The sequence below is a fragment of the Pan paniscus genome, chromosome 6 (assembly GCF_029289425.2).
Source record: "Pan paniscus chromosome 6, NHGRI_mPanPan1-v2.0_pri, whole genome shotgun sequence".
NCBI classification, from domain to species: Eukaryota; Metazoa; Chordata; class Mammalia; order Primates; family Hominidae; genus Pan; species Pan paniscus.
In genome coordinates this window covers 17546619-17559386 of record NC_073255.2, presented here as the reverse complement: position 1 = coordinate 17559386, position 12768 = coordinate 17546619, and the positions used below count along the sequence as shown (strand labels likewise).

At 41.6% G+C, this 12768-nt stretch overlaps 2 protein-coding genes across 2 annotated transcripts; both read right to left on the bottom strand.

Moving 5' to 3' along the window:
• Nucleotides 1-1075: 1075 nt before the first annotated feature.
• On the bottom strand, nucleotides 1076-3543 carry ARL4A (ADP ribosylation factor like GTPase 4A). Its single transcript, XM_055115717.2, has one exon. It carries the CDS (start codon nucleotides 3541-3543, stop codon nucleotides 2941-2943), a length of 603 nt encoding a protein of 200 aa, XP_054971692.1. The 3' UTR covers nucleotides 1076-2940.
• Nucleotides 1076-6176, bottom strand: LOC100986273 (centromere protein S). Its single transcript, XM_003825003.5, is given in 6 exon segments — nucleotides 1076-3632; nucleotides 4755-5835; nucleotides 5838-5888; nucleotides 5891-5989; nucleotides 5992-6053; nucleotides 6055-6176. Coding segments are annotated over 5 exon segments (399 nt in total). The 3' UTR covers nucleotides 1076-3632; nucleotides 4755-5770.
• Nucleotides 6177-12768: the final 6592 nt, after the last annotated feature.

Sequence of the window (12768 nt, the reverse complement as noted above, 5' to 3'; positions counted from 1 at the left end):
ACCATGAATTATTAATGGAGCAATCCTTGCATCAAATGTCTTGTACAGGCTGGGCATGGTGGCTACTTTCTGTAATCCCAGCACTTTGGGAGGCTGAGGCGGGTAGATCACCTGAGGTCAGGAGTTCAAGAACAGCCTGGCCAACATGGCGAAACCCCATCTCTACTAAAAATAAAAATTAGCTGGGCATGGTGGTGTGCCTGTAATCTCAGCTGCTTGGGAAGCTAAGACAGGAGAATCACTTGAATACAGGAGGCAGAGGTTGTAGTAAGCTGAGATTGTGCCACCGCACTACAGCCTGGGCAAGAGAGCAAGACTCTGTCTCAAAAAAAAAAAAATGCCTTGTACAAACAAAGTCTATGCCTTTCCCTCTGTTGATAAACCATCACTCATTTACAGACCAGTAATTATTCTTATATATACATATATTTACATTAATAACTTCATTTTTTTGTCTCCCTATATTTAGTTCATTTTTCCATGATTAAGTCTTAGTAAACTTCTGATGGTTTAAGAATACCATTTATAAACCATTTTAAGAACTCTGAACATTTTAAAAATTATCTTTAACTATCAAAAGGTTTTATTTTTCTTACACTTTGTTCTTTGATATTAACTTGGATTCAGTTGAGCAGTCCTTAATATTTTGTATTAAACCAAGTAACTTCAAATACAAGAAAATATTTTAGAACTATGCACTAGAAAAGGTGCGCCATAATAAGAAACTAGATATGAAAGCATAGTCTAAACTCTTCAGAATTTAAAGACTCATTATACTACAGTGTTAATAACTAGAATAGGTGGTAGGGAACTTGAACTTAGCAAGCTAGAAAATCTTAGGATGGGTTTTATAGCTGAAATTGTCTTTTATAAACCAAAGTTTGTACAGTGTTCATGCCATTTTCTCTTTTGTTGTCCATGAAATATGAAAAACTTAGATAACATTAATTTGTTTATGTACTTAGGCTACAAAGGGTCAACACACAAGCTTTTGAAATAGTTAAAAACAGCACTATTTTATATAGTAGGTAGACAGAAAGTACAGGCAAACTGGTAAATCTAATTGATACACAGATTTTTTTTTTCAGCAAGCTTTATTAATCCATCATGGATCTACTCATGTTTGCAGCAGATACCATGATTTCAGTATCAGTGAAGGGAGGAAAAAAAAAAAAACAGCCTTCAATGCCTGTCACATCTGAGCAGATCTAAACTACTATGAGACTAAATAGACTAGCTGGTCAATTGTTTTTACACATCTGATTAAAAGCTTCAGCAAAAGTGGAAATACATTAAAATTCAAAGTCAAATACTGTTCTCCTAGTGCCTCAAGTAGTTTATTGGCAGTTATTATCCACATTTCTATAAACATTCTAAGTGACCATCACTAGTGCAGGAATATTTAACATATGAAGGCTCCACATCAAGCTACTTCATTCATTTTGTGTGACACAAGAATCAAGGTTCCAAAAACTGTTATGCCACTGGAAAAAAAAAAAACAAAAACCCAAAGCCAAAACAAATCCTGCTAGCAAAGTGCATTTCTTTTGGTGACTTTTCAGAACAGCTGTTGCTTTAGACATAAAAAATAAGCTGATTTAGTAAAATATGGTCACTGGAAGTAAGTGTCTGTAGATAAGAATTAGATAAAGGTCTTTCCTCCTTATAGAGCTTTTTATTCCAATGTAAACAGCACCAGTGAATTTTCACAAAACAGGTTTGTTATTTTCCCCTCATTTTCTATAATTGTAATTCTTATCTGCCATACTGTTACCATTTCTTCCTCTCTATAATCAGGACTGGACAGCCCATGTAACACTGTTCAATTTGTAAACAAAAAATTAAAGCTCGGAACACATACAGGTTATCTTTTACATTTTCATTCTACAGCGCATCAGGTATATTTATAAAGCTTTTGCTCTTCTCAACACACTACAAAAATATATAAAAACCACATTTGTTTTTAGCCAGCAAATATTAATAAAACAAATATCTTGTAACTGGAATATTTTAGAGACCACATATTTTAATTACATCCTCTTGACTAAATCAATTGCCTTCTTCATAAATCCATATATCTATCCAGTGCATATTTATTAGTTTACATGCCCATATTTACTATGAATGAGTCAATCATTTTAGGTTCTTCAAGTGAAAGTGCTTCTGACAACAAACTATTCCTATAATAGCCCTAAATCCCCAAAAAAGTCGTTTTAAACCTGTGTAGAACGATGCATAGCTATTTCTAAAAAGTAAGACTACACACCAAAACATGCTTTGTCAGGAAAACTAATCCATGCACTTGAATATACCCCAAATATCTTATTTTTAATAAAGGTAGACCAACTTAAACATTGTCTAGAATTAAGCTATACTATTAAATTACTTGATTCCAGAAAGCGTCAAAAATCATTTGGCCAAAACTTAAAAAAGAAAATACTTACTCCTTGTCCCTTACTTCAAAAAAGGACTGGTTGGACCAATGTGATCAATATAACTGCACATATGTTAATCTACCTTAACATTTCCATCGATTAGCACTTGATCGTTACAAAGCCTTGTATGCAATTTTCTTGCAAAGGCTTCCCCCCGAAAGATGTAAGCACAAAACACTAGGCAGACACTCTTTAAAGTTTTATTTCACTAACTTCAGGCCAAATTCCCACAACTGTGTTCTGGTCAATTTACTACCCTTGCTTGGCTTCCCCAAATGGTAGTACCAAAAGATTTGTGGGGTAGGGAGAAGAGACCACTTTAAGAAGCACTGCATTTACTCATCTTCCACAAGGCAACAGAGTTGGGCATCTGATTGTTCAACAAAACAAAGCTTTAATAGCATCCAGGAGGGCAGACAGGCAAACCACGCTGTAGACACTCTTCTATTTGTCAAAATCAGACCAGAGAAAACCTACTCCACACAGATATAATAGGTACTGATATTCATCTTTTCTTTTTCTGTTGCCGCAACATTTTTCTTCTTTTAATGATCATATCATGTAGTTTCTCAAGTCCTTCCTTTAGGCCATCTCCTATGATTGCACAGGTAGGCTGCAAATGCCAAGGAGTTGATGAGCTCAGTTCACCCATTGCTAACAATTTCTCAATTTCTGAAAGTGACAATGAGTTCCTCAAATCTTGTTTGTTAGCAACTATAAGTACAGGGACTCCTTGATTTTCTGATATCCTAGTTATTTTGTGAAGTTCAGTTTTGGCTTCTTCCATCCTTTCGACATCAACAGAGTCCACAACAAATACAATGCCATCTGTGCATCTGGTATATGACTTCCACAGTGGCCTTAATTTCTCCTGACCACCTACATCCCAGAAGTGAAAAGTGACTGTTTTAGAATTTCCCAAGGTTACCTTAATTTTCTCAGTGTTAAATCCTTTGGTAGGTACGGTATTTACAAATTCATTGAACTGCAGCCTGTATAAGACAGTTGTCTTTCCAGCACAGTCCAAACCCAGAATAACAATGTGGAAGGACTGAAATGAAGGCAGGCTGGACAGGATAGAAGTCTGGTCTGACAGCCCATTCCCCATTTCCAGGTGCAAATAAATGTCCCAAATTGAAATGCTTTTCTCTTCTTGGTTTAGAACTTCTCTTGGTAGCTGATCCAGCTATAAAATTGCTGGGAGAGGGAAGAAGGAATAAGTTATTCTCCTGAAATAATACATTAAAACAGGTTTGCTCTACTTTGCTAAAATAAACAACACGAAGAACTTACTATAACTTGCTTCGCTAGACAAACCAGACGAGATATGAAACGTACATGAAAACACACACAGTCCAAGACAAACGATGGAATAACAGTGATTGAAATTATCTGGTTTACTTAAATTGCAGTAATATGTACGTTTTTCTCCTGGGTCCCCAAACCTCAAAGACCTCATTCTGGAAAGAACCCAGTCACCAGTATCTGGTCTAAGTGGCCGTAACCACAAAGTGCCTATTTGGCAGAAAACTCATAGCAGATAGTCCTATCTTCGGAATCTAATTCCACATGCTTAACAGCATACCCAAGATCACTATTACCTCCTACCCCTTCCAAAATAACAACGTTCTCACCTCCCGATCTGGAGTCTGGGTCCAAATGAGAAAGCATTGGCAGGCGTTTCTACGCAGGGATAAGCACCCTTCCAGCTTAGCTCTCCAAGCAGCTCTGGCAGTTGCCGCACTAGAAACGTCGGACTCAGACTCCGACCACGCCCACTCCTCCCGGTCCACTCATGATCCCAAATCCCATTGGTCACCCGCATCAGGGTAGCCATGCAACTCCCGCCCCCGCTCCCTAATTGGTGAGGGTAACTGCCGCTCCCAGCACGGCGGAGCTGAGCGCTCTCTCGGTCCACCGGCACCACCTGTTGCCCTTAAGTTAGAAAACGCGGCGTTCCCAGAGGGAGCCGAGCAGCCGCTGCAGGTGAAGGGGAGCCTCGGGCGGTCAGGTCGCCGCCAGGCTGCCGGCTCCGTTCGGCCCGGCGCACCTGCAACGCAGCCAGGGCGCCAAGCCGAGGCTCTCACATCCGGGGCCCGCAGTCACTGCCAACGCGTTAACCCTTTGTCCGCGGGCCCGAGGGTGCCGGCTGTTGCCGCGCGGGCCCCTGAGGCGCTAGAGATCCCACCGGGCGCGCCCGCCGGGATAAGCCCATCCTGCCCGAAGTGGGATCCCTTCACCCTGTCCCTCCGCACACGACCGGCTCTTCTCCCTCGGCAGGGCGTGGCCGCCCCGGCCGCCCACCCCGCCGCGGCTCACCTGACTAACCGTCCTTCCTTCTTCTTCATTCAGCGTCTCTCCCAGCCGCTGGGGAGGCGCGCTGATACCTGTTACCTGGCACCAGGGAGGCGTGGGCGATGGCGGAGGACTGGGCGCCTGGCGGGCGCCGCGCGCCAGGCTGCCCTAACGGTGCTCGCCCGGCAGCTCCACGCGACAGTCCCCGCCCCCTGCCCGCGCGCCGCTCGGGCGCCGGCCTGTAGGGGGCGCGCAGGAGCCGCGTCTCCTAGCAACGCCAAAACAAGGTCGAGTTCGAATCGGCCTAGCGCTGGCTGCCCGCGAGGTCGGATGGGACTTCCGGCCTCACCCCTGAGCGGTTGCTCCGGGTAGCTCTGTCTGCGGCGGCCCGCCAGCCTGGCACAGGCCCCGCCCGGCACCGCCTTCCCTCACGGCGTCTAGGGCGTCCGCGGGGCAGCAGCCACGTGATTCGCGGTTAGGGATTCCATAGTTCACGGGTTACGGCACACACGGGTTACGTATATATCGAGGTGACGTGGAAGTCCCCCAGTAGTTGACCTTAAGCAGCCTGGGTTGACTGGACTGGTAACTGCGCCTTCATTCGCTTTTTGTAGAGCAAATGAACGCGCTGTCTCACGTGTTTCTGGCAGCATCCCGGGGAACTGGCCACAGATAGAAATATTCCAGTTTGACACATAAGGAAATACACTCTGAAAGATGAAAGGGATGTTTCTTTTTTTCTTTTTCTTTCAAATTGCTCACACAATTTTAATTGCAATAGATATAATTTCCAATATACCATTCAACTATACCATTTGTATGTGCTGGAGTGAGACAGGAGTATTTTGATTGAGTGTCCAGTTCTCTTTAAAACTAGCGTTTGCAGTTAACGACTTGGAAAATACAACACAAAAAGCCATCTAGCCTTTTTTTTTTTAATCTCTATTTATCCCTTCAAAATTCCCTTTGTGGCCATATACATACTAGGTGGCTCTACCTGCAGAAAGCTGCATTTTCCAAGCAGCGGGAGAGTTTAATTCTTAACTTTCCTGTACTCCAGCCTCTGCTGGCTCCCTTGCATTTTTGTTTCCATCCTCTTCTTTGTCTTCTGTGCCTTTCGTTCTAGGTTAATCTGAGCAAGCTCTTCACTTTTGTCTGAATGCATTTTAGCGGTGAATTACTCCTTCTGGCTAAGAGCTTCACATCTTCAGTGTTAACGGTGGTTCTTTTCGCATGTCTTGCACACATTTCTAGATCTTGCACTGTCGAAAAGTCAGCTCCGAAATTGCTGCAATGATAAGTTTGCTGAACTGCATCTCTGCCCAATGCCACTTCCTCGCAAAGACAACCCACAGTGTAGTCCACTGCTGCTTCCTTTGGCCTCTGTTGGTAAGAAAATGGCTAAGAAAATCGCTGCTGCTCCTCCACCTCCACCTCCTCCTCCATCAGAACGGGGAGGCAAACGCGCAGAACAGAAAGGGGCTGTGGGGCAGCGGCCAGATTGGATTTTCCCTCCGCAGCCCCAAAGGGATGTTTCTTATGACCCAAGGAAAATTAGCGGTGGTTCTGGAACTGTTCATCTAAGTCTACTAGTCATCAAATGCAAAATGCTTTTCATTGGATGATTCTGACTAAATGTAACTTTGTCTTTGATCAGTAAGTTCACAAATATTTATTGAACACCTAATAGGCAGTAGACACAATTCTGTGTGCTTGGGGATAAAATGGTGAGCAAAATACACTGTCCCTGCCCTTGTGGAATATTGGAGTCTCTATGGATGACTAAATTTATAAAATGTTTTCAGCGGTAATTTCAGGGTGCTTATGACAACCCGCAAAAGAAGTAATGACTTGAAGTTGTAGGAAAGCTTTAATCGACAAACATCTTTTTGGTGAAGGCTGTAAGATTGTAACTTGGAAGAACCTATATGGTACACTTTTTTAAAAGTGCTTTTTTTCTTTTTAAATATGGATTGGAGTTTCCTCAAGAAATATCCTAGTTTTTCTCAAGACCGCTATTGCCAGTGATATTTCTTTTATGACTAGCACAGGAACATGCGTACTTGTCATACCGGATTCTTTAAAAAGTCGAGACCAGCCTGGCCACCGTGGGGAAACCCCATCTCTACAAAAAACACAAAAAATTAGCCAGGCCTGGTGGCGGGCGCCTGTAATCACAGCTACTCGGGAGACTGAAGCAGGAGAATCGCTCGAGCCCGCGAGGCGGAGGTTGCTGAGCCGAGATAGCGGCATTGCACTCCAGCCTGGGCAACAAGAGCGAAACTCCGTCTCAAAAAAAACAAAAACAAAAACAAAAAAAACGACGTAAAAACCTAAGTTCTAAGCACAATGCATAATCTCAAGACAGCCACACTAATTTTGGGAATAAGAGCTAGAAATTTCAAATGGCATATTCTATAAACATGAAACTATTATAAACTAAGGATTGCCTGATTAGTTATAATTGTGAAATCTCATTAGCAATTCACATAATCAGCTAATAATTGATAAAGTGCTTAGTGCAATAACCTATTTCCTTTTATTGGAAATTCAACAGGGATTCTTTATTAAACTGGGATAACTTGCAGATCCTCCTTAAGTCAAGAATTTAGAGCAAGGAAATTCTGTGGCCACCCTCTGTTTACAGTAGTTTTGAAATCACTAGGTCCTTCCAGTATTCCTTGCACAGTCTTCCCTGGAGCAAAAAGGGAAAAAAGGAAAACAAAAATACTGAGGGCTTCCAATCTTGCAGAATCGTCCTCACTGAATTGCACTTTAATGTTATACCCTAGGTTTTAAAACTACAGTGGTGGTTGGCAAACTGCAGCCTGTAGGTCAAATTCAGGAGATAAGATGGTTTTTACAAGTTTAAAGGGCTGCAAGAGAATGGATAAGAAAAGAATATGCAATCAAGATCATCTATGCCCCCCACAACACACACATACAAAATAAATGTGCTCTCTGCCTCTGTAGAAAAATGTTTGGTGTGCCTGTTCTATATATAAAAACCATATGAAAACAGCAACAAATGATATTAAAAGCAACGGAATTTGTGGAACACAAGGTTCACTTTGTTGCCTGATCTTATAGAAGGCCCATTCAGAGCTTTTACTTATATTCTATGCCAGAAAAAAATTCCCTTTAGGCTGTAGCTTGTAAATAGTGCTTTAGTGCCCTGGGGTGCCTCAGAATTCCTAGGGGTTCTGTGGGATAGTTTAACTTTTTGAGGGAAACACAGTGACATCTGTTGGACCATATTAACAACTACAGCTATCAAGTTTGGATCTATCAATTTCATAAATAGAAATGTTGGCTATTTATTTTGGCCTGAGGTACCATGAAAAAGTACTGAGGCACTAGGGCCTCTGGGAACCTCACCTTTAATTGTGGTTTTCCAAACTTGGCTAATGTTGAGAATCACCTGTTAATGCTTGTAAATGTATAGATTCCTGGTTCCTCCTATTTCAGACCCCCCCAAATCAGAATCATCAGGAGAGGAGCCAGTGATCTGTATTTTAAGTAAGTATTTCAGATAATTAATGATTAGACACTTTGAAGAAATACTAATCATAAGAAATGGGTAAGTTTTCTCCTTTTAAATAACTACAACTGAGTAATTTACTTTGATTCTCTTTTTGAATTAAATATCAGGACCCAGATCAAATCTGATGCCTGTGTTCTCACTTCTAAGTAGAAGCTAAACAATGGATACACATAGACATATAGAGTGGAATCATAGACATTGGTGACTTCAAAAGGTGAAAGGGTGGGAGAAGGGTGAGGAATGAAATACTACCTATTGGGTACAGTGTACATTATTTGGGTGATGGCGACACTAAATGCCCAGACTTCACCACTACACAATATATCCATGTAAAACAACTGCACTTATACCCCCTTCATCTATGAAAATAAAAATTAAAAATCAGATGCATGTAACATTCTTCTTCTCTTCCATAGCCTGATTTTTTATGATATACATAAGTTAAGCATGCACATACTGAAATCGTGTCCTTCCTCACCTTTGCCACAGCCTGTGTATGTGTGTGTATGTGTATAGATAGATATAGATGTATATGTTTAGGATACCTCACTTTAGTTGTTTCCATGCATATTTATTATGAGAATAATAGAGAATTTCTTAGAGAATTATTGAGAGGGATATAAACATTGATTCCCTTGTATCATTTTATTAGCATCCTTGCTAAACACATGGCCTTCCTCTTTTAGTTCCTGTTTTGGTTGACGGCAATTTATTCAGTAGTCCCAAGTGGAAATTTCAGGGCCATTTAAAAAATTATCCTATATCCCACTTATGATTAGCTATCAAGCTCCCTTTAATTCATGTCTTTCCATTCCCATTTCCACTACTTGGATCTGGTTTTTGTGACCTCTCACCTATACTAATTTACCTCCTAACTGATTTTTCAGCTAAAAAGCAGTGGAGCAGGAGTTTGTTTCCTGTGTCTGGCTCCGAGTCTCTTCTCTTACCCACTGTATTCTAGGGAGTTCTCATTTAGGTTAATTCATTTTGATCCATGGCAGCATAGAGCCAGGGTACAATTTTTGACAAAACTTTAGAAAGAGGATGTCAGAAGGGAAATACAACCCAAAATTCACTTGGAATGGGTCCTAGATAAGAATTTCCGGAGTCCACAAGTCTAAACCCTCCTCCTGAACTTCTTTTATGGACAGCTTCAAGGCCTAGCTCCACCTAGTTTCAAGTCACAGGACAGTTTGCCCCTTCCTCTGGAAAGCCTTCACATGCATATCCATACCTGAGTGCAGGCCCAACTGCCAGGAGGCCCAGTGGTAAAAAGGCATTATGCCACACTACAAGAGGCAGATCCAAATATAAGAAATAGGGACATAGAAAGTGAGTCTTGGGTAGTGTGGCATGATGCCTTTTTACCACTGGGCCTCAGAAGTCAAAGCACGAGACGTGAGATGTAAAAGGAAAGCAGCTTTGTTTCAAATGCTGACAAATGGAAGAATGGCTGGGCTCAGGCCTCGAACCATCTCAAGCTTTAGGCTGGGGAGAGGAGTTTTAAAATGGGAACCTGGAATGGAGGCAAGTGGGAGTAGTGCTGGGTACAAGGTCTATGTGTCTTGGTCTGGTGGCTGTCTTGAGTCATGGTCTACCTGGAGTGCAGGCTGGCATCAGAGTCTCAACAATGGCCAGGTTGTAGATTAACCACCTTGAGGTAATCTCTGGAATTTCACAACTGGGTCTTTGTGTCTAGTTTGTCTCAAGATTAGGCCCTGGGGCCAGGGCTTGTGGCTCACGCCTGTAATCACAGCACTTTGGGAGGCCAAGGCGGACAGATCATTTGAGGTCAGGAGTTCGAGACCAGCCTGGCCAAAATGGTGAAACCCCGCCTCTACTAAAAATACAAAAATTAGCCAGGCGAGGTGGTGGGCACCTACAATCCCAGCTACTTAAGAGGCTGATGCAGGAGAATCCCTTGAACTCTGGAGGTGGAGGCTGCAGTGAGTTGAAATCGTGCCACTATACTCCAGCCTGGGCAACAGAGTGAGACTGTCTCAAAACAAACAACAACAACAACAACAACAAAAACGTTAGCCCCTTGAACTTCTAAGTAAGCACATAATTAGATAAGCTAGCAGGGCAAGGCAGTGTCTGGTGTGAAGGGCCGGAGACAGTTTTAAAGTATGTTTCAAGGCTAAAAGCAAGAAATGAAAAAAGTTTCAATATGCATTTTGAAGCTAAACTACTTGGTTACACTGACATGATTGACAGAACATCCAGTCCAACAGGGCCTCAATAGGGGGACACATCAGAACAAATGAGTCCTAATTCTTTCCAGCTTTAACTAATATTGTGTGTTATATTTTATTTCTACAGTCCAGATCTGTGCACGCTTTTGTGCATTTCTGTCTTCTTCCATGAACATTTTAATCCTCTCTGTCACAAGTTTCCATGGCCTCTTGTTGGAGTACTCCAAGGCTCCTTAGGTCTTTATACTTTTTCCTTACGTAATTTCACCCATACCAGGGATTTAAACAATCTGTATTCTCCCAAATTTGTCTCAACGTAGACATCTTTCTTGAACTCTACAAATGAATGGCAGTTAAGCATCTCAGCCCCTAAACCTGCTCTTTTCACTCAATATTTATCTCATTCATTAGAACCCAATATATCTACATCCTCATACATCCAACATGACCTCTCAGCAAGTCCTGTTGACATATATATTCAAACCTGACCACTTATCACCACCACCACTGCTGTGTCTCTAATGCCCATCAAAATTCCAGAGCCTCTCATGTAGTCTCTCTGCTTCTGAGGTTAAGCTCTTTCCCAGGCTTCAATATCACCTCCTCAGAGAGGCCTTCCCTGAAAGCCTTATTTAAAATATCTGCCTTGTACCCCTCTCTCCACCAGAACTCTCTATTCCTATTCCTTACTCTGCTTTTGTTTTTCTTCTTTGCACTTGTTACTACCTGACATGATTCATATCTGTCTATTGTGTTCCTTCTCTAACTGTCCCCCTCTTACTTCCTATTGTAAGTTCCAGGAAGCAAGGATAATGTCAATTTTGTGTGCTGCCTTCTCCCCCATATTTACAGCAATGTGTGTGTGGCATACAGTAAGAATTCAGTGGATTTATTGAATGAATGCTTATTATCCTAAGAATAACTACTCAAACAAGAATCCACAGACCTCCACAAAAAAAGTGATAGTTTTTTTTTTTTTTTTTTTTTTTTTTTCTTTCTGAGATGGGGTTTTACTCTTGTTGCCCAGGTTGGAATGCAATGGCACAGTCTTGGCTCACTGGAACCTCTGCCTACTGGGTTCAAGTGATTCTCCTGCCTCAGCCTCCCGAGTAGCTGGGATTACACATGCGTGCCACCATGCCCAGCTAATTTTTGTATTTTTAGTAAGGAAGGGATTTCACCCTGTTGGCCAGGCTGGTCTCGATCTCCTGATCTCAGGTGATCTGCCCACCTTGGCCTCCCAAAGTGCTGGGATTACAGGTGTGAGCCACTGTGTCCGGCCAGAAAACATGATAGTTTTGAAGGCAAATTTTCATACAGAGAAAATACAAATGACATATACCTTTTTGTTCTTAAATAGACATGAATCCTGGAGAAACCACTTTTAATGCAATATTACACAATAGAATGCCTAGCTTTTCAATGTAAAATATCTGCATTAACAGTTATTTCACTATTAGTAAAACTAATAGTCGGGTACTTGTTATGTTGTTATACCTAATGGTCCCATTCAAGGGGTTTTCTAGGCCGGGTGCGGTTGCTCACGCCTGTAATCCCAGCACTTTGGGAGGTCAAGGCAGGTGGATGACCTGAGGTCAAGAGTTCGAGACCAGCCTGGCCAATATGGTGTAACCTCGTCTCTACTAAAAATACAAAAAAAAATTAGCTGGGCGTGGCAGCGTGCACCTGTAGTCCCAGCTACTCAGGGAGGCTGAGGCAGGAGAATTGCTTGAACCCCAGGAGGTGGAGGTTTCAGTGAGCTGAGATTGCACCACTGCACTCCAGCCTGGGCGACAAAGAGAGACTCTCTTCTCAAAAAAATAAAATAAAATAAAAATAAATAAATAAATAAAATAATAATAAAGGGGGGTTTTTCTAAATCCTAAAAGCAGGAGGCCCCAAAGGAATATTCAGACTTTTACAACTTTTAAGGCAGAAACTAATTATAATTTTGAGAAAAATAATTTTTCTCTACCTTCAAACCATCAATGTTTAACTCACATTTCAGCCACATTTTTTCTGTTTTAAGTATTTCTGGTTTAAACATTTTTTTTGTTTGTTTGTTTGTTTTTATCCAATATATGTTTATTTTATTACTGTTGGTCATCCTGTGATGGGGTGGAGGCAGAAATATCAGAGTGCATATGGTTAACACTATCACGCTATTCCCCTCCAACAAGAAGTGAAAAAAACATTTTACCACCGTGAGTTGGAAATGGGCAGAAGTTTCCCTTTTTAATTTCATAAAATGTATTCCTTATACATTTATCTGTCTAGATAAAGCAAAATAACTCTTACT

Bases quoted from the DNA above. Each gene is read 5' to 3' on its own strand.
- ARL4A (XM_055115717.2), bottom strand. From the start codon at position 3,543: ATGGGGAATGGGCTGTCAGACCAGACTTCTATCCTGTCCAGCCTGCCT.